At 49.3% G+C, this 21,962-nt stretch overlaps 6 protein-coding genes across 6 annotated transcripts; 3 read left to right on the top strand and 3 right to left on the bottom strand.

The window, feature by feature from the left end:
• Positions 1 to 10: 10 nt before the first annotated feature.
• Positions 11 to 2,081, top strand: EI90DRAFT_2931114 (phosphatidic acid phosphatase type 2/haloperoxidase; the record flags this gene model as incomplete). Its single annotated transcript, XM_039055044.1, has 7 exons — positions 11 to 193; positions 270 to 394; positions 464 to 561; positions 630 to 834; positions 955 to 1,082; positions 1,161 to 1,883; positions 1,999 to 2,081. 7 exons carry the CDS (start codon positions 11 to 13, stop codon positions 2,079 to 2,081), a joined length of 1,545 nt encoding a protein of 514 aa, XP_038912467.1.
• A 1,152-nt stretch (positions 2,082 to 3,233) lies between these two features.
• On the top strand, positions 3,234 to 6,139 carry EI90DRAFT_3018854 (uncharacterized protein; the record flags this gene model as incomplete). Its single annotated transcript, XM_039057269.1, has 2 exons — positions 3,234 to 4,353; positions 4,569 to 6,139. 2 exons carry the CDS (start codon positions 3,234 to 3,236, stop codon positions 6,137 to 6,139), a joined length of 2,691 nt encoding a protein of 896 aa, XP_038912466.1.
• Positions 6,140 to 7,267: 1,128 nt separating this feature from the next.
• EI90DRAFT_3146606 (uncharacterized protein) lies at positions 7,268 to 8,440 on the top strand (the record flags this gene model as incomplete). The annotated part of the gene is made up of 4 exons (XM_039065436.1): positions 7,268 to 7,510; positions 7,597 to 7,804; positions 7,870 to 8,351; positions 8,387 to 8,440. 4 exons carry the CDS (start codon positions 7,268 to 7,270, stop codon positions 8,438 to 8,440), a joined length of 987 nt encoding a protein of 328 aa, XP_038912465.1.
• A 124-nt stretch (positions 8,441 to 8,564) lies between these two features.
• On the bottom strand, positions 8,565 to 12,957 carry EI90DRAFT_3071696 (ATP-citrate synthase). The gene is made up of 9 exons (XM_039061325.1): positions 12,830 to 12,957; positions 12,430 to 12,740; positions 11,961 to 12,368; positions 11,789 to 11,903; positions 11,579 to 11,735; positions 11,419 to 11,522; positions 10,411 to 11,350; positions 9,561 to 10,355; positions 8,565 to 9,504 (listed from the first exon to the last, which is right to left on the bottom strand). The coding sequence occupies exons 1-9, from the start codon at positions 12,840 to 12,842 to the stop codon at positions 8,895 to 8,897; spliced, it is 3,453 nt and encodes a 1,150-aa protein (XP_038912464.1). The 5' UTR covers positions 12,843 to 12,957; the 3' UTR covers positions 8,565 to 8,894.
• A 185-nt stretch (positions 12,958 to 13,142) lies between these two features.
• EI90DRAFT_2999657 (uncharacterized protein) lies at positions 13,143 to 17,395 on the bottom strand. The gene is made up of 23 exons (XM_039056295.1): positions 16,832 to 17,395; positions 16,440 to 16,752; positions 16,377 to 16,384; positions 16,277 to 16,322; positions 16,107 to 16,213; positions 15,965 to 16,057; positions 15,889 to 15,916; positions 15,711 to 15,837; positions 15,645 to 15,656; positions 15,512 to 15,595; positions 15,347 to 15,454; positions 15,159 to 15,293; positions 14,885 to 15,105; positions 14,784 to 14,819; positions 14,642 to 14,732; positions 14,573 to 14,585; positions 14,123 to 14,516; positions 13,893 to 14,072; positions 13,799 to 13,836; positions 13,609 to 13,735; positions 13,445 to 13,484; positions 13,229 to 13,314; positions 13,143 to 13,154 (listed from the first exon to the last, which is right to left on the bottom strand). The coding sequence occupies exons 1-22, from the start codon at positions 17,089 to 17,091 to the stop codon at positions 13,250 to 13,252; spliced, it is 2,526 nt and encodes an 841-aa protein (XP_038912463.1). The 5' UTR covers positions 17,092 to 17,395; the 3' UTR covers positions 13,143 to 13,154; positions 13,229 to 13,249.
• A 927-nt stretch (positions 17,396 to 18,322) lies between these two features.
• EI90DRAFT_3071680 (uncharacterized protein) lies at positions 18,323 to 21,416 on the bottom strand (the record flags this gene model as incomplete). The annotated part of the gene is made up of 15 exons (XM_039061324.1): positions 18,323 to 18,375; positions 18,674 to 18,816; positions 18,880 to 19,157; positions 19,204 to 19,416; positions 19,545 to 19,731; positions 19,839 to 19,933; positions 19,988 to 20,023; positions 20,084 to 20,304; positions 20,358 to 20,492; positions 20,546 to 20,653; positions 20,711 to 20,794; positions 20,910 to 21,036; positions 21,090 to 21,117; positions 21,168 to 21,260; positions 21,310 to 21,416. Coding segments are annotated over 15 exons (1,908 nt in total), but the record flags the coding sequence as incomplete, so codon positions are not given.
• Between the last annotated feature and the right edge of the window lie 546 nt (positions 21,417 to 21,962).

The following is a 21,962-nucleotide window of genomic DNA, read 5'->3' as shown; positions in this document are numbered from 1 at the left end:
ACCGTTGATGATGTCGTCTGGTGGTGAAACGACGGAGGACTCATCATCAACTCAAGTAACGCATCTTACGCACTCGCCCGGTACTCAGCCTGATTATGTGTATGATTCGTCCATGGCTTGGTGGAGAGCTGGAATACGAAGATTTCTCGTTCAAAACTTGAAGGCCGAGAGCAGGTGGATTGCTGCTATGCAGGTGCGTTTGTTTGGCGAAAGTGCCAAGATGTTGTTGATGTAAAATCCAACCATAATGATTAATGGATTCATTTTAGAAATGCATACGGAATCCATGGCTCGATACCTATTTTGTCTACACGTCATCATTGGGGACCCACACGTTCTTCATGACGATTCTACCTGCTTTGTTTTTCTTTGGGTATGCTAAAACAGGAAGAGGGTATGTTTGATATCTTCACATCATTCCTGGCTCGATTGCTAATATGAATAATTCCTACGTTCGCAATAGGATCGTAAACGTGTTAGCCTTGGGAGTGTATTTCTCCTCTCTTGTCAAAGACCTCATATGTTCGCCGCGACCTTTTGCACCGCCGGTGACTCGATTAGGTATGTTCGCGCGGTCCTTTTCTCACAACCCCGGCATCCCCTCTAAATGATTTTCGCTCCCCTTAAAGTGATGGGAAGCCATCACCTCGAATACGGTTTCCCATCAACGCATACAACCAATAGCATATCTATGGCATTGTATCTCTACACGATCCTTCGACAATACAGACCATCGCTGGCGGCCAACACAGATTTCACAGTCGTATCCCCTATTACATATAGCCTCACATGCGGTATCTTAATCATCTACGCAGTCAGCATCGTTTTCGGGCGGTAAGTTCCCACTTCCTATTCAGTTTGCTCAGGGTGGTTTTAGACGTGTGTGTGTGTGTGGTGCGTGATGACCCTTGCAGTGGGAAATTACTTAAAAGTTGTTTCTGTTCCTCTCTCTAGACTTTATTGTGCGATGCACAGTTTTTCCGACTGTATCATGGGTGTTGCGCTTGGTACAGCCATCTGGGCCGCTCAAGTCGTGTTTGGAGACGTATTTGATGACTGGTTGATGACGAAGAGCTGGATAGGTATGGTTTTTGAACCCGCTTCCCTGGTCCCGGACACTAATTGTTTATTTTTTTTTGGTGCCATGGTGTAAAAACAAGTTCCCTTCGTCATCATTTCTTTGGGACTCTTTATGGTTCATCAGCATGCTGAGCCAGTAGACGACTGTCCCTGTTTCGAAGACGCCATTGCGTTCATAGCGGTCGTTATTGGCGTCAGCATAGGCCACTGGCACGAAGAGACGTACTCCCTCTCTGCCACCTCCGGATTCTTCAAATCACGAACACCAGGGTGGGATACGCCCTTCTCACTCAGTTCGCTGGGATTTTATGTCTGGTTGTCGTTCGCTTCGTTGAAGATGATCGTGGGTGTGATGATCATCTTTGGATGGAGGATATTAGCCAAGTGGGTTATGCATACCGTGTTGCCGCCTTTGTTTAGGCTGTTGGCGACGCTCGTGGAGTTGCCTCGGAGGAGGTTTTATACGCCTGCTACGGATTACAAAGGGAGCGTGCCGGAAGAAGGGGTTGGATTGTTTTACCCCATTCCGAGTGTGATCGATATACCGGGGATGATTCATGGGGACGGGGTGGAGGTTGTGGCGACTGGGGCGAATTTGTTGCCTAGGTATTCGGAAGGTGGGATAGCTTTAAGGGGAGGAGGTGGCGGTGGCGGTGGCGGTTCTTCTCGCTCTGGAACCGCTGCGGTTGGAAAAGGGAATGGAGGAACGCATACGAATACGAATAGTGGGGGGCAGAGAACGATGGTACGTGAAGAGAAGGAGGATGAGGATAAGGTGGCAAAGAAGCATTATGACGCTGATGGTGAGTTATTCTGTATTCGTTTTAAGAGCAAGATCGAGGGGGGTGACCCTCTCTCGTTTCGACTGTTCTCATTTGGTGAACTTTGTTAACGTGCTACACTCCTTCCCTGTATTAGTCCTCACAAAAGTTGTGGTGTATGCTGGTATAGGATGGGGAGTTTCTGAGTTCATCCCGGTGATGTTTGAACTACTCGGGTGAGTTTTGGCTTAGCGGCCGGGTTTCCTAATTATCTTTGTTCATCGAATGCGTTTTGGCGATTTTGAAATAGGTGGGGAGTATTACCCCGGTGATCAACCGTGTTCGCTTAGATGTTCGGAAGAGGTCGGAGGGTTTTAGTTTGAGGGGTGAGAATTCGTCTGGTGGTGGGAGTGAGTAGTTTGTTGCGAGTTTTGGACGTGGGTGTGCGGCCACCGCCTAGTGTCGCCAAGCGTGGAATCGATGACTAATTCCTTGTTTCTCGATCTCATTGACGCTGCTTCGTAGATACGCAGAGTGCAGGGGTGGTTGACTAGTTGGTAGCTTATATTCGTCTTTTCTGGGCTAGACTGGTCGTAATTCCAAATGGGCTGTTAACGTTCTTTAACTCGGGTCGACGTGGAATACATAGGTTGTTCATCACCGAGGGAAGCAAGTACGGAGGGATCGAAATACGATTATGATTCAATGGCCGGTTCGAATACATAGCCTAGCCGGGATGTTAGAGCATTGTTGTTCCTCGAATGTATGGTATGGAAGGTACTAGAATGATGCAGAGCTTGCCCCTTTTTTCGTTGGGATGGCAAGCCAGATCAGTGTACATATCTGATATGAACATGCAGGTGATGGAAATACACAAAAAAAGGTTGGGCTTGCGCGTCCTTCCATCCGGAGATCCGTTTTCGATTATTTGAGTCATCTTGCCCCACTTTGCCAACTTAGCGCTCGGCCAATGATTACTAATCACATTCGTCACCGCGGCACTCTCCAACTCATCCCGTTTTTCTTTTCGCTGCGTGCAATCTTTGCTGCGAGATAAGCTTATCGCCGCTCCTGATCTTGGAGGTGAAAAGCAAGGGGCACTTTTGTTTTTTTTTCATTGTCGCGTGTTGAGAGAGAAACGAGGAAAAGAGTGGGTTTTCATATGTATGTAGCTTCGGAAGCAAATCTAGTTCCTTTTCCTCTCAATTGACCGCTCCATCATCACAGCTCTTCTCACCAACAACTCACTCACACTCACCACAACCACACCCACACACGCTCCCAACTCGTTTTTTCTTTCTTTGCTTTCCCCTTCCTTCCTCCTTCCTACCTTTCATCCACTAAACCTTCCTCGCCAGTCGACGTCTGTTTTAGCTCCAGCGCTCTCCAACCATGTCGAGTAGCACCTTAGCTACTCCCTCCTTCCTACCTTCACCCCGATCGCCAAGTATGGACGACATCATCGATTTGTCCGCTTTCGGAGGTCCTTCTTCATCTCGTGAATCATCTCCAGCTCTCCGTCTCCCTTCAACGCCTCCTCCAATGGATCCGACCTTCACCGACGCCTTTTACCAATCTTTCCTCAACAATCTCGGTCCCTTGACGTCTTCCAACTCGGCGACAATGGGCACTGCCCCGACAAAACTATCCTCGGAACTTGTCGATGGTAGCACACTTTTACCTGATTCACCAAGTAGCCCAAGCAACGCTCGTCTTTGGGATTTCGATCGATATCTTTCATCCTCTTCGTCCTTTTCAAATTCAAACATGTTCCTAACGAACGAGTCGTCTAACCACCCTCTGGACGAGATACCCCTTTTTTCGTCTTACGCGCCTAACAGTCCTCCGCTAACCGTCATCACTTCTCCCAGTGTCAGCGCCCCTTCACCGTTTAGCCATTCCCATCACTCTACGACGATAACGGCGACAAATGGATCCACCACTAATCCAGAACTTGGTCATGCTCAATTCGCTATCGATCCCATGCTCGTGGCGACTCCTAGTGCCGGCGCAGTTAATTACCCGAATGGGATGACTCCTAGTTCTTTGGACGGAAGCACGCCTTCTTCCACGCTTTCCGCTTCTTCCGCCGTGAGTGTGAAAAAGGAGCGTCAATCACCTGTTTCCCTAAGTCGTTCGGGTGCCGGTGGGAACTCTCGTGCTCAGTCCGTTGGGGAAGAGGAAGAGGAAGAAGAAAGCGATGAAGAAGAAATGTCTCTTTCCCCCTTTTCTGCTGCGGACGTTCCCAAATCGAATGGTGGGAATGGTGGGACCGGGAACATTGGGGCCGGTCCTGGCGGCGTGGGGAAAGGGAGGAAAAGTGCTTCCGGCATCGTTCAGAGTGGGGGCGTGAGCAAAAGGGTGACTTCTGCTGTTGTGGCCCCTGCCGATGGTCCTGTTGATCCGGATGATTGGAGACCAACTCCCGAGGAATATAAAAAGTTGTCTAGCAAGGAGAAAAGACAGCTTAGGAATAAGATTAGCGCTAGGAATTTCCGTGTTAGGAGGAAAGGTTAGTCTACTTTTTTTCTTTGATCTTCCCCTCCCGCCTTTCCTTCCCATGTGGACCAATTTACTTTTCGTTGTTCACCTGCTTCTTTTCACTTGTAATGAGTTGGATGATCTGGGGATCGGGCGGTGGCTCCGTTTTCAAATTTCATTCACCATTTCCGTTTCCATATGCATCATTCACCGTTCATTTTCTCACCTTCTCACCCTCTTGAACAGAATATATCTCTACACTGGAATCTCACATCGCTGACCGGGATCGTATCATCGACACCATACGAGAGGAACTAGGTCAATCAAAAACAGAGAACAATGAACTTCGACAAGAAGTCGAGACGCTTAAACGTGCCCTCCTTGAGGGTCGTTCGTCCGTCCAGGGATTAGGTCTCCCTCCACCTGTGCCTCTCGATGCCAATGGAAACCCTGTCACGGCTGCTGTAACGTCGTCACCCGCGACAAATACTCGCCGCGCTGCTGCAACATCGCAATTCAGTAAACCGAATACGAGGAAGGATGTCTCTGCTACGCCTGGTTCGCCTAGATCGGGACGAGCGTTCTGGGGTGGAGCTGCTTCGCTTGGAGGCGTCACACCTGTTCATGCGACGCTTGTCCCTGATTACGAATTCCCGCCGCTGTCAGAAAATGGAGGGACTGGTGCTAGGAAAGGGTCAACAGGTGCTTTACCCAGTTCTGCCTACGTTCCACCTTTGTTGGGTATGGGTGGACTAGGTGCGAATTCAGGGAGTATCTCTAGTTTGTTGAGTGGGAAGAGGAGCGTCGGGGTTGCGAGTGCGAGTGCGTTTTACAGGGAGCAGGAGAATTTGAACCCGCTTTTGAACCAGATTCCGCCCAAGCCTACTCAGGCCAATGGGGGCGCTACGGGACCAGGTGGAAAGAGTGGTGGATGGCCAAGATCGGATGCGCTTTTGGACGTCAATCCGTTTACGATCAAGAGTACGGATGATTATAGAATGCATCTTTGGGCTCAACTTACTCGCGAGGCGAGTGCTCGGAAGCAACAACAGCAGCAACAATCGCAATTGCACTCGATTACCGGACAAATTCATCCACTTCCTGGTGCAGGGATGAATAACGCGCCGGTGACGAACGGGCTGTTGGAGGCGTTGAAACCCGCCTGGCACGTCGCTTCTGGTGTGACCGGTGAGAAGGATGGCAAGACGCCTAGCAGTCCCAAGTCAACGCTTGCAGCACTGTTATCGGGGAAGACTACTTCTCCCACGTCGTCAACGCCCAGCTCTCCTTGGGGACTGCTTTCTCCTCCTTCATCACCTCGTTCGAGCGTCTCGTCTCTTCACTTGACGCCGCAACAACAGCAACACCAGCCGACGCAACAACAGGCACTCGCCGCTACGCTTGCAAGCGGATCGTTGCTTTCTCGATTGGGGAGTTCTTTCTGGGATGCGTTTACGGGTACAAGTGTTTCCAACCCTGCTCTCTCTACGTCCACGTCGACACCCACTACCACTGCGTCGGCTACGCCTGGGGCTACGATGAAGGGTGCATGGGATGTGGAGAAGGTGAAGAAGGTCCTTGATGGGAGGGCTGTCGTTCGCGTTGTGGATGTCGAAAGGCTTTATCTGTTGGATGAGAAGAAGGCTGTAGGTGCGGGCGCAAGCGCGGGTAGTGGGTTGGATGGGTTGGAGGAGAAGATGGGCAAGATGGCATTGGGTGGTTCGACAAGTGCGGTGGTGGTGGCGGGTGAGGAGTGTCATAAGAAGGGGAATGCTTGTACTTGCCGGCCGCCTATCTTTACGAACTTGAGGGGGTGAAAAAGAACAAAGCAAAGATTGGAAGTTGCTCGGGGGCAGTAGCATGGACTTTGGTTTTTTTTTTATTATAAATCCGCAGAATGCGACCCCAACTCTTTTCAACCAATCATCTCATATTCCTTTCCCCATCCCACATCACTCCAACGTATTCCCGACTCCGAATTACTCACTCAAGTTGCCGCGCGCGTAGTAATGATAATTGCGAACTCGGCCCTCTGGTTGCATGTTGCCTCTTTGATTTTACACGAAATTCTCTAATCGATCGTCGTGTACTGCCCATCCTTCCATGGGTGGACGACTCCTCCGACGTTGCTCTTGCCTCTTATCCCTTCTCTGCAATCCAATCTCACTGCAATTCTAAGAATCCCTATTTTTTTTTTTTATCCCTCTTGTATCAATCATTATCTCTAGCCATCGACATCCTCATCCTCATCTCGTCACGTCATCCTCACCACATGTCTTTGCTTCTCTCCTCTCTCTTCCCTGATCAGCTTGGTCTCGTTTTCTCGTTTTCTCGCGTTCTCTTTTTTTTTCTTTTTTTTTTTTCCAAAACAATCAGTGGTCCGTACGTTACGTATCTTGAAAGTCAAAGTCAAAAAGTTTTCCACAAAGTTATGTATAGCAAAAAAAAAAAGAAGAGTTTATGAATAAAGCCATCGATGTGAATGATCAAAATTCCCGCTAACTCCGTATAGCGGGTCAGGCCCCACGCTGTGCACGGGGTCCTCTGTAACCTAAGGTCCTCTTTTCCCATTATGACAATTACTCATTATGGAGAACGTCACTTCGCGCTTGCGAACACGGAATTACTTAAGCGACGACGCGACGAGTTCTTGGATAGGTGTGAATTAACCTTTAGCTGGTTTTGAAACGAATTCCTCATTCTCCAAAATCTTTTTTTTTTCTGAGACCTCCCGCTTCCGCAGATGCAGCTTATAAGGTTTACTGCCTGAAACCTAGAATCAACTTGGTTCAATCATCACCACAATCATCACCCCAATGGCATCTAAAAGTGTTGCACGCCGTCTCGTTAGACAGTACGATCTGGATGTTTTAATAGACGACTCAGGTCTGATCTCCCATATCTCCTCCGTCTTGGAATCTTGGTGTGCTTACCGGCTTTGACACATGGACATAGAACATGGTGTGAGGATTAACTTTTCCAAATCCATATATCAGAAGGTCGCTCCTTCCGTCGGACTTCACCCTTTCGGGGAGTTGAACGACATTGGAACCTTTGAAATCCACCGCTGTCGTATTCCCACAAATCTTTTCAAGTCAATTGTGATGGACATGGATAACATGTTAATCGAATATGGCGCCCCCTTCGATCATGAGACGGATACGGCGAGATCGAGGTTCATCTCTCCGGTACGGATAACTCAACTGATTCTCTTTGCGACCCCCCCCAAAAAAAAAAAAATATTAAAAAAGTTCACCCCGCAAATCCCAAACAGATTTTCAACCACCTCGTTAGCCAGTTCACTTTCATGCTGAGGAATCACCCAAAGAATATGCTCGCTACTGTTGGTGCAAAAGATCACATCGGGAATTTCTACAAAATTTTTGGTGCTGTTGCGATTATTTCCGTCGAAATGATGCACGCCAGGAGAAATAGCGAGGAACGTTTGAAGGGTATTGCTCAGATTATGGTTGAAAGTAATGGTGAGCTTTAAGCGTTTCAGGGTTTACACTTTCTGTTCCGACCTTCACCCCCCCGGGCTGTACAGGCTGCGACCTCGAGAACTACGCTCGTGGTTTTTCTCTACCTATCCACTGCATTTTCCACAATGGCCCGTCCTTTGAATTTTTCAAGTTTGAAAGCACGCCAAATCCAACTTTTCTACGTGGCTGCTTTCAAGGAGATCCGAAACCCTACCGGCAGGGCGTGTGGCTAGAGGACCTCGGCACCTTGGAAACTCCTCTTCCTTTCGTTCTCCAGCTTCGCTGTGTATGCGAGACAATATTTGATGTGATGCTGAGCGCATATATCGCAGGCTTGAAGGCAGGTTACAATCACTCGAAAAACGAGGGGAAGACGGAGGGTTCGAGTTTCGATGAATGGGACCGGGCCCTTCGATCCGCTGAACGTGCGCAGGCAACATTTAGGAAGGCTGAGGTTCAGCGCCAGGAGGGTAATATTGTGTCTGCGGATGCGACCGTTGACGAGGCTCTTCTTGCACTACAGGAGAGGTATGCGTTCCACTCATCTGTGCGTCAGATCTATCATTCCCTACCCTATCTCAGTACAGGAGCAGTGACTATATACAAGTCAGAACTCGTCATGCCAGTCTGGGATGATGTTGAGGTTAGCAGAGCATGAATCCGCCCGGATTGTGTTCACTGCAGCGATTCACGTTGTTTAGTTTCCCATGGATCTCGGCATTTCTGCGAATACTTTTTACTTTGTCATACGTTAGAGGTGGAAGTAGAACCAAAATCCCAATTAGTTCAAAAGTATTTTCCAACTTTGGGCATGCACGGACTGCTCGAAGGAGAGCTATACGTTACACATATCCTGAATTTTTCTTGTGTAGCATATCAAAGCAGTATGAACAACATAGGAGGAGCATAGCTAAACAAATGGCAGGAGAACAGTGATTGAGAAAGAATGAGATGAGACTGACGGGCTCTAAGAGGCCCCATGCATAGATAGGATATAGTCTAAAATAGCATCTGGAACTGATGGTATTAACTGAGCGCACAAGAAAGGATATTATTGAGTTAACCGAAGGCCATAAACTAACGTGCGACCTCAGTTGATACGAGCAGCCACGCGAGGTTGCTGAACAGGCAACATGTTGATGAAGATATCGTCGGCAGGATGACGGTACAAAGGAGCATGAAGTCTCTTCTGGTCAAGATGGTGACCAATGAAACCGATGCTACGACCGAGGACGAACAGGCCATTCAATGTCCCAATCTTGATGTACTCATCAGCCTCCTGGCGACCGAACGCGCCGCTATCACGAAGCAAGTCAACGAAGCAGACGGCAATGCAGCCATCGACGTTAAGGATAAGAGTATCCTTTTTAGCAGTCGTGACCTTCTCCACGGCGAGAGCGTAGTCAAGGAGAGTGTGACTGGGGAAGTTTTTCTGGACGTACTCCTTAACGAGCTCGACACGAAGATCAGGGTTGTTGACCGACTTGATTTTGTGGCCGATACCGCTGATGAGCTTGTTCTGCTTCCGAGACTCGTCCACGAATTCACGAGGTGTGAGACCCGTGTCACGAGCATTGGAGAACATGGAGGCAGCCTCGTCGAGAGCACCACCGAAACGGCTACCGATGGTGAGAAGACCTGAACAGAGGGAAGAGATGAGGTCCTTTCCAGCACGAGAGGTGACAATGGTGTTCATGGCACTAAAATCAAGGCCAAGTCAGCGCTGAGTTCGGTCCCAACAAGACGATCCACTGACCCAGAAACGGCGGGACCATGATCGGCAGTAAGCATGAGTACCATCTCGATGAACTTGGTAGCCCACAGTGGCAGACGACGCTTGAACCACAACAGCGACACAACACCACCGATACCAATATCCTCCTTAAACACATCCGAAATACGCATACCAGCGTACAACAACTCTTGTCCACGCTCATCCGAAATAGTCGAGATGAAAGCAGCTGGCTTACGGATGAGACCCAATTCCTGAGCCCATTTGTAATCCATAGGAATAACAGGTGGGTCAACCTCAGGCTTCGGCACAATCTTGCCCGTTGCCACCAGCCGTTCGTAAGTCTCCTTCAAGACAGCAGGAAGATCTTCAAAGGTATCCGGAACGATGAACCCAGCAGCTTTCATAGCAGCATTCTTGGCATCGGCAGTCTCGAGGTCTGAGTTGGCCATCGAACCAGCGTGCCCGAACTGAACTTCAGTCGTGAACATCTTGGCGCAGGTCCCGATGGCCCAGGCGACGATGGGTTTCTTGATGATACCCTTCTTGACGGCCTCAATGACGCGATACTCCTCAATACCGCCGACTTCACCAAGGAGAACAAGCATCTTGCATTCTGGATCAGCCTCATAGCGAAGGAGATGGTCAATGAAGGTAGTCCCGGGGTAGCGGTCACCACCAATAGCAATACCCTCATAGGTACCATTGGTGACAAGGGAAAGGATATTATTCAGTTCGTTAGACATGCCACCGGACTTGGAAACATATCCAACGGAGCCGGCGCGGTAGAGCTTCGAGGAGATGATGTTATCCATCATACTAGATTGCAGGAACAGGTCAACAAAATCCTCCATTCAACTAGGCAGATACTCACCCCCCAGAATTCCCAATACGGAAACATCCAGGCTTGATACCACCAACAGTAGCGGGCCCAATAATAAGAACGTTCTTCGCCTTTGAAAGGTGCAAAATCTCCCTTGCATGACGCTCCGGAACGCCCTCAGCAATAAGAGCAATGGCCTTTATTTGGGAGTAACTCAAGATATCGAGTGTAGAGGAGTAAACCGAACGAGATGAAGCAAAGTTCACGACGACATCGGCATCGGGGTGCTTCTGAACGGCTTCCTTGACGCTCGTATAGACGGGCAAGAGAGTCTCCTTAGTGCCCCAGTAGAATTTCTGGATGTGGTGTCCACCGAAGGGATAAATCATCGCAGCAACACTAGGGGTCTGACGACCACAACTGTAGTCAAAGTCAAGCATACCCTGAATAGCACGAGGTTGGAGACCGTACACGAGAGAACGGGTGTTCTCGTCGAAGGGTCGATACCATGGGCGACCAGATGTAGGTTGGGCATCGAAGTGGACAATCTGGTCGTTAGGCTGCGCGCGCTCTCCAGAAGCCTGGATCTCGCCAACGCCAGCTTCCTGAATCTCGACCTTGCTGCTCTGGACAGGAGTGGGAGGTGTGGAGGTGTAAGGAGCAGGCGTCTTGAGGCCACCGCTGGAGCCTTTGCTGACGCCAAGAGCAAGAGGGACGATGTCGGTGATATGGGTCTCTGGACCAAAGACTCTAATTGGGACACCTAAGTTTTCGCCGAGGAGACGCATGGCCTTAAGGCCTTCCTGGTAGTTGGGGCCGCCACGACGGACAAAAATCTTCACCTGGTGCGAAATCAAGGGGTTCTTGTACTCCTTGAGGGCACGAATAATTCCCTTGAAGGTGGCGGCGACATTGGTGAAGTTGGCAATGCCTCCACCGATGATAAGGGTCTTGCCCTTAGGGTTTGGCTTGCCACGGCAGATCAAATCAACTGAAAGATGGAAAGCACGTGTGAGCGGCTCTGCCGGTGAGTAAACTGAAGCAAAATTAAATACGCACTGATGGTCTTCGCATATTCATACGTCTGACCCTCGGTAGGCGCACCGGAATATTCACCGTAATTGGCAAGCTCATCAGCAAACCCATGAGCAGCGATGGCGTCACTGTTGTAGGGAGAGTCCTCGGCCACCAGCGCAGAGATAAGACAATGCATACGCACCTGTACACAACCGAGGCACCCCCACCAGCGACCATAGTCCAAATTCGCCCTTCGGGATTTAATACAGTCAATTTTAGCGAGGCACCCGTGCTTCCATCTAGTTTCTGTATGTACGCCTCCTCTTTGGTCAGGTCACGACCCCATGGAGAAGGGAAAACTGAGCGCAGGTCAGACTCCCGAGTCATCTACGGTTGAATAAATGGAACTCACCCATCGGCGGACCACGATCTGCTGAAACAGCACCAGACGTGGGTTTCGCGCTCTTGTCATAGATAGAGAGATCGCGGGCAATAGCCCACTTAGGTCCACAAATCGACTCCGCGGTCTAAGCGCCCCGTCATAGTTAGTCATTCGTCAGAAATTGATTCGAATATGAAATTACCTGATCAAGCTTGGCAGCCATGTCGAGATAATGAATGGTTGGCGGTTTGCCATTCACCCCATCAAGACAAATGAGAGGGTTAATTTCAAGGTAGGCGAAATGAAGATCAACATAGACGGAGTACAATCGGACTAAGAAGTCGACAAGCGTGTCCTTCTTCTCAGTAGGGACATGAGTGAGCAGGGTGCTCTTGATAATGTCACGGGAGGGGAACTCTTTTCCGACAAGGATTGACAGTTGAAGGGCTTTAGCGTCGACATCACCAACGTCGATACCGCCCTCGTGGGTGAAAAGTATGTTATCCCCTTCACGTGCGGAATTGATGCAAACGTAGTATTCGGTGCTGGAAGGATGGGGCAAAAATGGCTCGACAATGAAAGTGTTCAGTGTACCAACCACTCCCTCAACCTGTGACCCGAGGGTTATGAGAAATCCCGGACAAATTTTGGAGCCCAAAAGATCGACTTACATTGGTTGGCTTCCCAGCGCGCTGCACAATCCAATCCTTCGCCTCTGACCATTCCTTATTGAGAAGGAGGAGACCACTTTTGCCACGTCTCTTAATGAGCTGATCGGGCTTAGCAACGAGCTTGGAGGTGAACACCCAAGGAGGGAGAGTGGTGTCAGGCGTGATCGTGTTCGTCTCTACGTCCCACTTTATTTGGGCGACGTTTGGGCTAGGGTAGATGAAGTTGGGGGATACTTCCGCGTTATTGGAGACAGATGGAGCGCGGGCGAGCCAGTACGCCAGAAGGAGTTTGGCATCATATTCGTGAATCGCTGTTAGATGCGATATTGAAAATTAGCGCCGAGGAAGAGTAGTATTGCACACGACCAAGAACCAAGGATCGGCGACGACACGAACGCACCTTTTGAAGACATATCTATGAATCGGTGGAAGGGAGATCTAAGGGAGGAGACTAACAAAGGAGTCGAAGTTTTTATTCGATTCCAAAAAATATTGGGTTGGGTGGGCTCACTCTTTTTTGAGTTGCTGGGGTCGAGCCACTGGGGTTCTCACGATTTGGTTCCGGGTCTTACCCCGACGGGAATGATGCGAGTTACGCACTGCCACGTCATCACGAGGCCGCGGGGTTATCATATATGTACCACGATGCGAGTTTACAAACACATGGTTAAATACAGCGTCTCGGGGCAATAGCCAAGCGCCTATTGTGCATCGTAGAAAAGAATCTAAATAAAAAGTCGTTCGATACATCGTTGGGCCGAAAACCAATTTCGAATTCGGCACCGCCACTGATACCCACGTTTCCCCTCTGCGATCACTTCTAGCGGATAACCCGTCCATGGCGCAGCTGGCCATGAATCGTGCTGGGACAATCCATCTTCGAATCTAACGAGTAACCCAAAACATATGAATCAGCACATCTGATCTGCAGAGTAGTCTCAATTGCCTTCATGAAGTTGAGACCAAAATAGAAAGAGCAGTGAAACCCGCAGCTCGAAAATGGAAGCTAACTCACAAACACGCAACCCTAAGACCAATCCGTTATCTGTATCCCGCTGCATACGCGAACAAGAAGCGCGCACAACAAAAGGATGTTGTTTTGAGCAGTCAGCAACGAGGATTCCGTGCGTTTGATTACAGGATACACGCGACGAGCTCAACACAGTGATGACAACTCACCTCGATGGGTGTTTCCAGAAGCACTGCATCCTTCGGTGACGGAACCATCAGCATCGTGTGCGTGCCACTGAAATGAATCTTCTGGGCCTTGCAGTTGCTACAAAGGTCATAATCGGGGCAGCTGATCCTATTGTTACCAAATAGCATAAGTGAAGGCAATATCATACCCACTACGCCTTTTGTCACTTACTCCAGGCACTTGTACCGTGCGCCCACGATTGGGTTCATCTGCATTTCGGGAGTTGAACACGTGATTTTACTGTGCCTTCGACCGTACAACATACCCCGCATCCGTCACACGCGCACCCGTGGTGAATTTCAGGACCTTTCTGTGGCTGTGGCAAAGGCATCTCCACCGGTGTCGGAGGAGAGTCGGGTGCCGCGGGATTGACAGGGTCCGGTGAAACCGAATTTTGACGCTTTGAATCAGCAGCTTGCCCAGTCTGTGGATCAAAATCCAATGTCTGAGAAAGTTAGCTTATCCCCAACCGAGTATCGGAGTGCTGTAACCCACCACAGGCACCCCTGGAGGAGTTGTGGTCATAGGGAGCGCATATTCATCATGAATGATCCGGTCAATGACAGGTGAGGCTTCGGAGGTAGAGGCACTCGGAACAACCGGAGTAGCAGGCTCGGGATCAGCGCCTTTCACGACAATTGGCCTCGGCCCTGGCTCCCCTAAGCCAGAAGGCACTGGTTCGGGCTCAGATACAGTTCCACCCCCACCTCCCGCATCGGGGATAATGGGGGAGTAGATATCTGCGACGCCATTTGGTAAAGGAGTACGCAGTGGCGGCTCGCTAGCCTGGCGTTTCGCTGTCAGGCGGGCATGGCTATCAATCTCAATTTCGTGCAGGTCCCGGCCAGCAAAGAGCTCCATTGGGCGAGGAAGGGAATGATCCTGGAGGCTTAAATAAATAGCTGGGTCAGTGGACGCGAAAAAGGATCAAAGAATTCGCCCTACTCAGGATCAAAGTCTATTGACCCAATTCTATAAGACCTCATGACATCAGATTTGAACCCATCAACTCACTTGACGCGATAGACTCGCTGATAGCTGCTTTGCTCATTACATTCGCTAACTTACGAGTGTCCCAGGACGAACTCTGTGATGCAACATAGTCCTGCAATATGAAAAGTAAGATGCACTTAAACTATTCTCTTGAAGAGCCCACCTTGGGTCTACCGGTCTCAAACCGTCCCACCCGTACCTTAGGAAGCACAATAAATACCTGATTAGCTCACCTGTGTCTCACGCCAAGAATACTCTTCTTACGTGGACCACGTACTCGCCACCCTCGAGTGTCAACTCGGTATTAACGCTCCGACTGCAAAATGTAGAATGGGAGGACGTGGCCAGAACATCGCTGCTACCTTTTTTGTAGAGCTTGAAGTCCAACGACCAATCATACATCCCAGAAACTGGTTCAAAATATCGCCTGTCGAGCTGAGACAAAACAATCACAACGGGCGAGCTGCTGGGAAGCGTGAAGGTGACTTGATGCAACAATTGGTCAGTGGTCGCTGGTGATGGCAGAAATAAGACATACATGACACATCTCCAAAATCCCAAGCTGAAGACGGCAGCCGAACAAAGGCCTTGACCCACAAAGATGACACAACCCATGTCGGATCAAACAATTTGGTTCTATGCACCAGAGTCCAAGTTTCGAGGAAATCCTCATCTTTATGGAATGTGTTGGACTTTTTAGAGACGTCAAGTGCATCGATTGCATACATTCCATGATGAAAGCACCATCATCGCCAAACTCATGCCCGAGAACTCCAAGAGCATCCAGCCACTCGGGGATCCACTCCTTACTTCCATCTGCCCAACGACCGGTCCCTGAAAATGCCGACCTCCGTGAGGCATGGGGCCAAGAACAGGACTGGACGCACGAACATTCGTGATGACCCCATGGATTCCTTATCCTTAAGAAGCGCTTCCCACGATATTCCACAGCCTTCAGGATCGAATACGCGTGCGCTGGAATCCGGTTTAGACAAATATCCTTGCTACACCAACACAACTCTACCTGTGTTTAAACCTGACTCGAAACAAGAATCAGAATGGTTTTGAGTTGAATGCAGAACCAACCTACCGCTGATAGTCTCTGAGGGAGGCTCTACTCCATCATTCTGCAAATTGTAAATCGAACAAGAGAACAAACGGTCCTCGTTGACGCGCATGAGCTCATAGGTCCAAAACCAGTCGGTATCAAGAATGTCCTGGGAAAACGGCATCAATCCATGAAGAGTCTCGTCACAACAGGTGCTCACATTGACATGAATCTGCGAAGACACGCCACTGGATGCCAAAGGTAAGTTCGGGGAGGGGACCCATGCCAAAACCTACCCAGTTAAATCCTCTGCTGCATCTCCGGTTTCGCCCCACCCGAGTGACGAATAATCACCATGCAGCTTGGCATACGCCTTCTCAAGCAATGGTCTGGACCTTCGTAAGTTTCATTATGAAGCCCCGGGAAGACACCTCTTACACCCAAGTCTCATTCTCCGTGCCGGATTTAGCAAAATATAAACCTTTCCCTCCCTGACGAGCAATTCGGCTATACTGGTCTTTATCATGGTGGTACAGCCCCCTTTCCTGCAAGTTAATATGTAGATGTAATGCCCCGGCCTTGTCTTGTGGAGGGACGCAACGGCATACCTTGTGTGACAATTCCTCAAACTTCGGAATGGAAGTGAACAAAAAACTTGAAAAATGAGTGAGAAAAGGGGGTCAAAGGACAGACTGCACCGAGACCCACTCGTCAATCTGAAATTAAGCAAACATCAGCGGAGAAGAGAGAGCAAGGGGGCAGATTACGGACAATCACGTCTGTCCAAATCCCATCACGTTGAAACGTAAAGCCGTATACCCCGACCTCCTCGTCCCTCGCTACACAGAACTTCTCAACTAAGTCTGGCATAGTAGCTACTGTAGTGACGCCAGATAGAAACCAGCAGTCATCAATACCTCCCTGAATAACATCCGACGAATTCGGGCCCTCGTGGAAAAATTGAGGCTTCTTGAATATCTGTGTGACGCGTTGTACATCTGGGGGGTTTGGACGAGGCTCGGGGGGAGCGTCCAGGCCATAAAGACAACTATTTCTGTCTTCCTCTAGATCAAATTCGATATCCCTGCAAGAAGGGGAAGTATGTGTTCAAGTGATTGGCAAAACAAGCGCCCATGAACAGTGTCTGTATGACTGTTGCCCACCTGAATTTGCTATTGCGTGCTCTGCATTGTCTAGCAATGTCAGAAACGTTCTTCTTTACTCGTTCAATTGCGGTGTCCAGTTCTTTTGTGACAAGTAGGCCTGCTTTCGCCTTCTGTTGGGCATACTCAAAAAAAACTGTGGGACTTGGAGGTGTGGAGACTATAGGAGACTGAGAGTTTGGATTAGGCCCCGAATTGTCTACAGCTTGACTAGACGATCCTATGAACGAAAAACGCCCCGAAAGGATGGACTTCAGCATTTCGGACGGTCAGTGGAAGTAGACAACTAAACAACGACGGATCACCGAGTCAATATGATTCGGACAACTCCGCTACATGACAGCTAAGGTCTCGTTGACCAATGGGAAACTGAAGGCAACCCCAAGGAAAATACACAAACACAACAAAGCACTGCACACCAAAGACTGTCACGAACCTCTCGGGCGCTAAGAGCGTGGGAACAAAGTGGAGCTAAGCGAGAGTCGTGAGATCACCAAGCACTTGTTCCGTTCTGGGTCTCACCCGACGGGGATCAATCCAATTGTCCATGCCTGTAGTGTAGTGCACTAAATATTGATCCGTTTGACCACTCTCATCCCCGTGGGAACCCTGGGTTAAGGTTGTCCCCCCGCCATCATGAATGCGTGCGTCGTTTGACGTTATATCTGATGTCTTGTCATTCATTCCGAGTTTACTGAACGGGCTTCCAATTGCCACCTGGGAAGGCGCCAATTCCCATCCATGAAACAGAGGCCGCTAGCTCTGTGCATTAGACTGGTATACTTACAGACCCTTGCTCAGTGTGCATATCATTTAAGCCCTACTGATAGATTACGTTAATGCATGTATTGCATTAGCCGAGTTCAGCACAACTGTGCATGTGAGATACCCTCAACATCAGTGTCGGTACACCATCTCAACCAATTTGAACTCCCAATGAAAGGATGGTAATGCCTGGGGAATATTCATGGCATGAACGCGTCAGAATTATTAATGTGTGCTTCGGCCGTGCGATATAACATGTTTGAAGGAAAAAGTTGCGTTTTACAGTAGCATGTCTGTTCCCCGTTCAACTCATGTTCTGTAGCATAATTACAAAAATCAAATGGATAATTTTAATTCTGATGGTTCCCCTGCCATGTTCATACCCATCCCTGTCCAGAGCCAACCAGGGACCGTACTCCGTTTGAGTTGGGCACATTCATACCCGACCTTGTATCGACCAGCCCCTCATGTACAGATGTCCGCCGGGGAAAAAATAGAGTACAACAACAACCCCATATCACGAAGAATTCCGGCTGGCGAGTTACAGACAGTCTTTCCATACAATAAATACAGCAACCTTGAAACAACAACCAAGCGCTCGAAGAAGAAATCTAACCAAGAAATCGTTCGATACAATGTTGTAGGCCAAAAAAATATCGAATTTGAGCTTCGCCAATGATACCCATGCTTCCCCAGTTCCTTCTACAATCACTTCCAGCGGATTACCTGTCCATGGCGCAGCTGACCACGGATCGTGCTGGGACATTCCATCTTTGAATCTAACGGGGTACCCAAAGCATATGAATCAGTACATCTGATCAGCAGCGCAGAGCCTGATCTCCTTCATTACGATGAGAGCAAAGGAATAGAAGGGTCGTGGACAACAATGAAACCCGCAGCTCAAAATGAAAGTTACTCACAAACACGCAACCCTAAGACCAATTCATTATCTGGATCCGGCTACATACGCGAACAAGAAGCGCGCACAAAAGGATTTTAGCAGTCAGCAACGAGGATTCCACGCATTTGGTTGCAGGAATCACGCAACAAGCTCGCGAGTTCCCGTAATCACAACACAGTGATGAGAACTCACCTCGACATACGTTTCCAGAAGCACCGCATCCTTCGGTGATGGAACCATCAGCATTGTGTGCGTCCCACTGAAGTGGATATTCTCAGTCTTGCAGTTGCTACAAAGATCATAGTTGGGGCAGCTGATCCTATTGTTACCAAAACGGTATAAGCAATCATGTATCATGCCCACGACACTTCATGTCACTTACTCCAGGCACTTGTAACGGGCGCCCACGATTGGGTTCATCTGTGTTTCGGGAGTTGAACGTATGGAGTTACTACGCCTCTCAACCGTATGAGCAACGTACCCCACATCCGTCACATAGGAATCCTTCGTGAATTTCAGGACCTTGCGGTGGCAAAGGTTTTTCCTCGTCGGAGGTGCAACTGCTGAATCGGGTGTCGCGGGCTTGATAGCGGTCCGTGGTGTCGAATTTTGGCGCTTTGAATCAGCAGTTCGCCCAGTCGGTGAATCAAGATCCAATGTCTGAAAGAGTTAGTTCCTGCGCGAGGATTGGGGCACTGGAACCCACCAGTTTCAAGTCTGGCACCCCTGGAGGAGTTGTGGTCATAGGGGGCGCATATTCATCATGAATCACCCGATTAATGATAGGCGAGGCAGCGGGGACCTCGAACGTTTCGGACCCGGTACTCGGAACAACCGGAGTAGCTGGCTCGGAATCAGGGCCGTTCACGATAACTGGCTCCGACCCTGGCTCCACGAAGCCAGAAGGCATTGGTTCGGGCTCAGCTACACCCATGCCCCCCACATCAGGGATAACGGGTCAACTACCTCATCAGACTCCGATCCATCCGTTGTATCATCTTTCGAAAGTGGGCTTGGGCCAAGTGATGGTCTTTGCATGGGCACCACCCCAAATGGGACATTGAGGGAGTAGATATTGGCGGCACCATTTGGTAAAGGAGTGCGCAGTGGCGGTTCACTTGCCTTGCGTTTCGCCGTCAGGCGGGCATGGCTATCAATCTCAATTTCGTGCAGGTCCCGGCCAGCAAAAAGTTCCACTGGGCGAGGAAGGATATGATCCTTGACGCTTAAACAGCTAGATCAGTGGACGCAAGGGGGGCCAAAGAATTCGCCCTACTCAGGATCGAAGTCTATTGACCCAATTCTATAAGACCTCATGACATCAGATTTGAACCCATCAACTCACTTGACGCAATAGACTCGCTGATAGCTGCTTTGCTCATTACACTTGAAAACTTACGAATGTTCCAGGACGGACACCGCGATGCAACATAGTCCTGCAATATGAAAGGTAAGATGCGCTTAAACTATTCACTTGGAGAGTGGTCCACCTTGGGTCTACCGGTCTCAAACCGACCCGCCCGTACCTTAGGAAGCACAATAAAGGTTAGCTCACCTGCGGCCCACGCCGAGAATATTCTTCTTACGTGGACGACGTACTCGCCACCCTCGAGTGTCAACTCGGTATTAACGCTCCGACTGTAAAACGTAGAATGGGAGGACGTGGCCAGAAGATCGCTGCTACCTTTTTTGTAGAGCCTGAAGTCCAACGACCAGTGATACATCCCAGCGACTGCTTCAAAATATCGTTTGTCGAGTTGAGACAAAACAATTACAACCGCCGAGCTGCTGGGAAGCGTGAAGGTGACTTGATGTAACAACTGATCAGCTGTCGCTGGTGACGGTAGAAGTAGGGCATACATGATACATCTCCAAAATCCCAAGCCGAAAGCGGCGGCCGAACAAAGGTTTTGATCCACAAAGATGACACAATCCACGTCGGATCAAACAATTTGGTTCTATGCACCATAGTCCAAGTTTCGAGGAAGTCCTCATCTTTGTGGAAGGTGTTAAGCTGTTTGCGGACGTCGAATGTAGTGACCGCTTACATTCCATGATAAAGGCCCCATCATCGCCAAACTCATGCCCTAGAACTCCAAGAGCATTCAGCCATTCGGAGGTCCACTCCTTACTTCCATCTGCCCAACGACCGGTCCCTGAAAATACCAACCTCCATGAAATGTGAGGCCAAGAACAAGACTGGAAGCACCAACATTCGGAGTCACCCCATGGATTCCTTATCCTCAGGAAGCGCTTCCCACGGTACTCCACAGCCTTCAGAATCGAATACGCGTGCGCTGGAATTCGGTTAAAACAAACACACTTGCTACACCAACATAACTCCACCTGTGATTAAGCCTGACTCGGAACAAAAATCAGGACATTTATAAGTTGAATGCAGAACCAACCTACCGCTGATAGTCTCTGAGGGAGGCTCCACTCCAACTTTCTGCAAATTGTATATTGAACATGAGAACAAACGGTCCTCGTTGACACGCATAAGCTCATGGGTCCAAAACCAGTCGATATCCAGAATGTCCTAGGAAAAGGTTATCAATCGACGAAGATAGTCTCATCACAACGGGTGTTCACATTGACATGAATCTTCGAAGACACACCACTGGATGCCAAAGGTAAGCTCGGGACCCGGGGACCAATGCAAAATCTTACCCAGTTAAGTCCTCCGCTGCCTCTCCACTTTGACCCCCATTGAGTGACGAATAATCTCCATGTAGCTTAGCGTATGCCTTCTCAAGCAACGGTCTGAATCTTCGTGAGTTTCATCATGAAGCTCTGGAAAGATACAGCTTACACCCAAGTCTCATTCTCCGTGCCGGATTTAGCAAAATATAAACCCTTTCCTCCCTGACGAGCAATTCGGCTATACTGGTCTTTATCATGGTGATACAACCCCTTTTCCTTAAAGTTGATGTGTAAATGCACTGCTTCGACCTCGTTGTTGTGGGAGAACCCAGCGGCATACCTTTTGTGACAATTCCTCGAACTTCGGAATGGAAGTGAACAGAAAACTTCAAAAATGAGTGAGGAAAGGGGACGAAGGGCAGAACGACACCGAAACCCACTCGTCGATCTAGAATTCAGCCAAGATTAGCGAAGAAGAGAGCGCAAGGGGATAGATTACTGACAATCACGTCTGTCCAAATTCCATCACGTTGGAACGTAAATCCGTACACCCCGACCTCCTCATCCCTCGCCACACAGAACTTCTCAACCAAGTCTGGCATAGTAGCTACCGTGGTAACGCCAGATAAAAACCAGCAGTCACCAATCTCGCCCTGGATAACATCTGACGAATTCGGCCCCTCGTGGAAAAATTGAGGCTTCTTGAATATTTGAGTAACGCGTCGCACGTCCGTGGGGTTAGGACGAGTCTCGGGGGAGTGTCCAGGCCATAAAGAGAATTGTCTCTGTCTTCTTCTAGATCAAATTCGATATCCCTGGAAG

Source organism: Cantharellus anzutake, assembly GCF_015039405.1.
Source record: "Cantharellus anzutake strain C23 chromosome Unknown EI90scaffold_49, whole genome shotgun sequence".
NCBI lineage: Eukaryota > Fungi > Basidiomycota > Agaricomycetes > Cantharellales > Hydnaceae > Cantharellus > Cantharellus anzutake.
This window is presented reverse-complemented; position numbering and strand designations above follow the sequence as displayed.

Excerpts from the sequence above, each read along its gene's own strand:
- EI90DRAFT_3071696 (XM_039061325.1), bottom strand. Across the intron at positions 11,736-11,788 it reads AGATCGTGGTCCGCCGATGG|TTTTCCCTTCTCCATGGGGT; the intron begins GTGAGTTCCATT and ends ACCTGCGCTCAG. Across the intron at positions 10,356-10,410 it reads CGTATTGGGAATTCTGGGGG|TATGATGGATAACATCATCT; the intron begins GTGAGTATCTGC and ends CCTGCAATCTAG.
- EI90DRAFT_2999657 (XM_039056295.1), bottom strand. The coding sequence starts at position 17,091 with ATGCTGAAGTCCATCCTTTCGGGGCGTTTTTCGTTCATAGGATCGTCT. Across the intron at positions 16,753-16,831 it reads GCACGCAATAGCAAATTCAG|GGATATCGAATTTGATCTAG; the intron begins GTGGGCAACAGT and ends CCCTTCTTGCAG. Across the intron at positions 13,485-13,608 it reads TTCTGGAAACACCCATCGAG|CGGGATACAGATAACGGATT; the intron begins GTGAGTTGTCAT and ends TCGCGTATGCAG.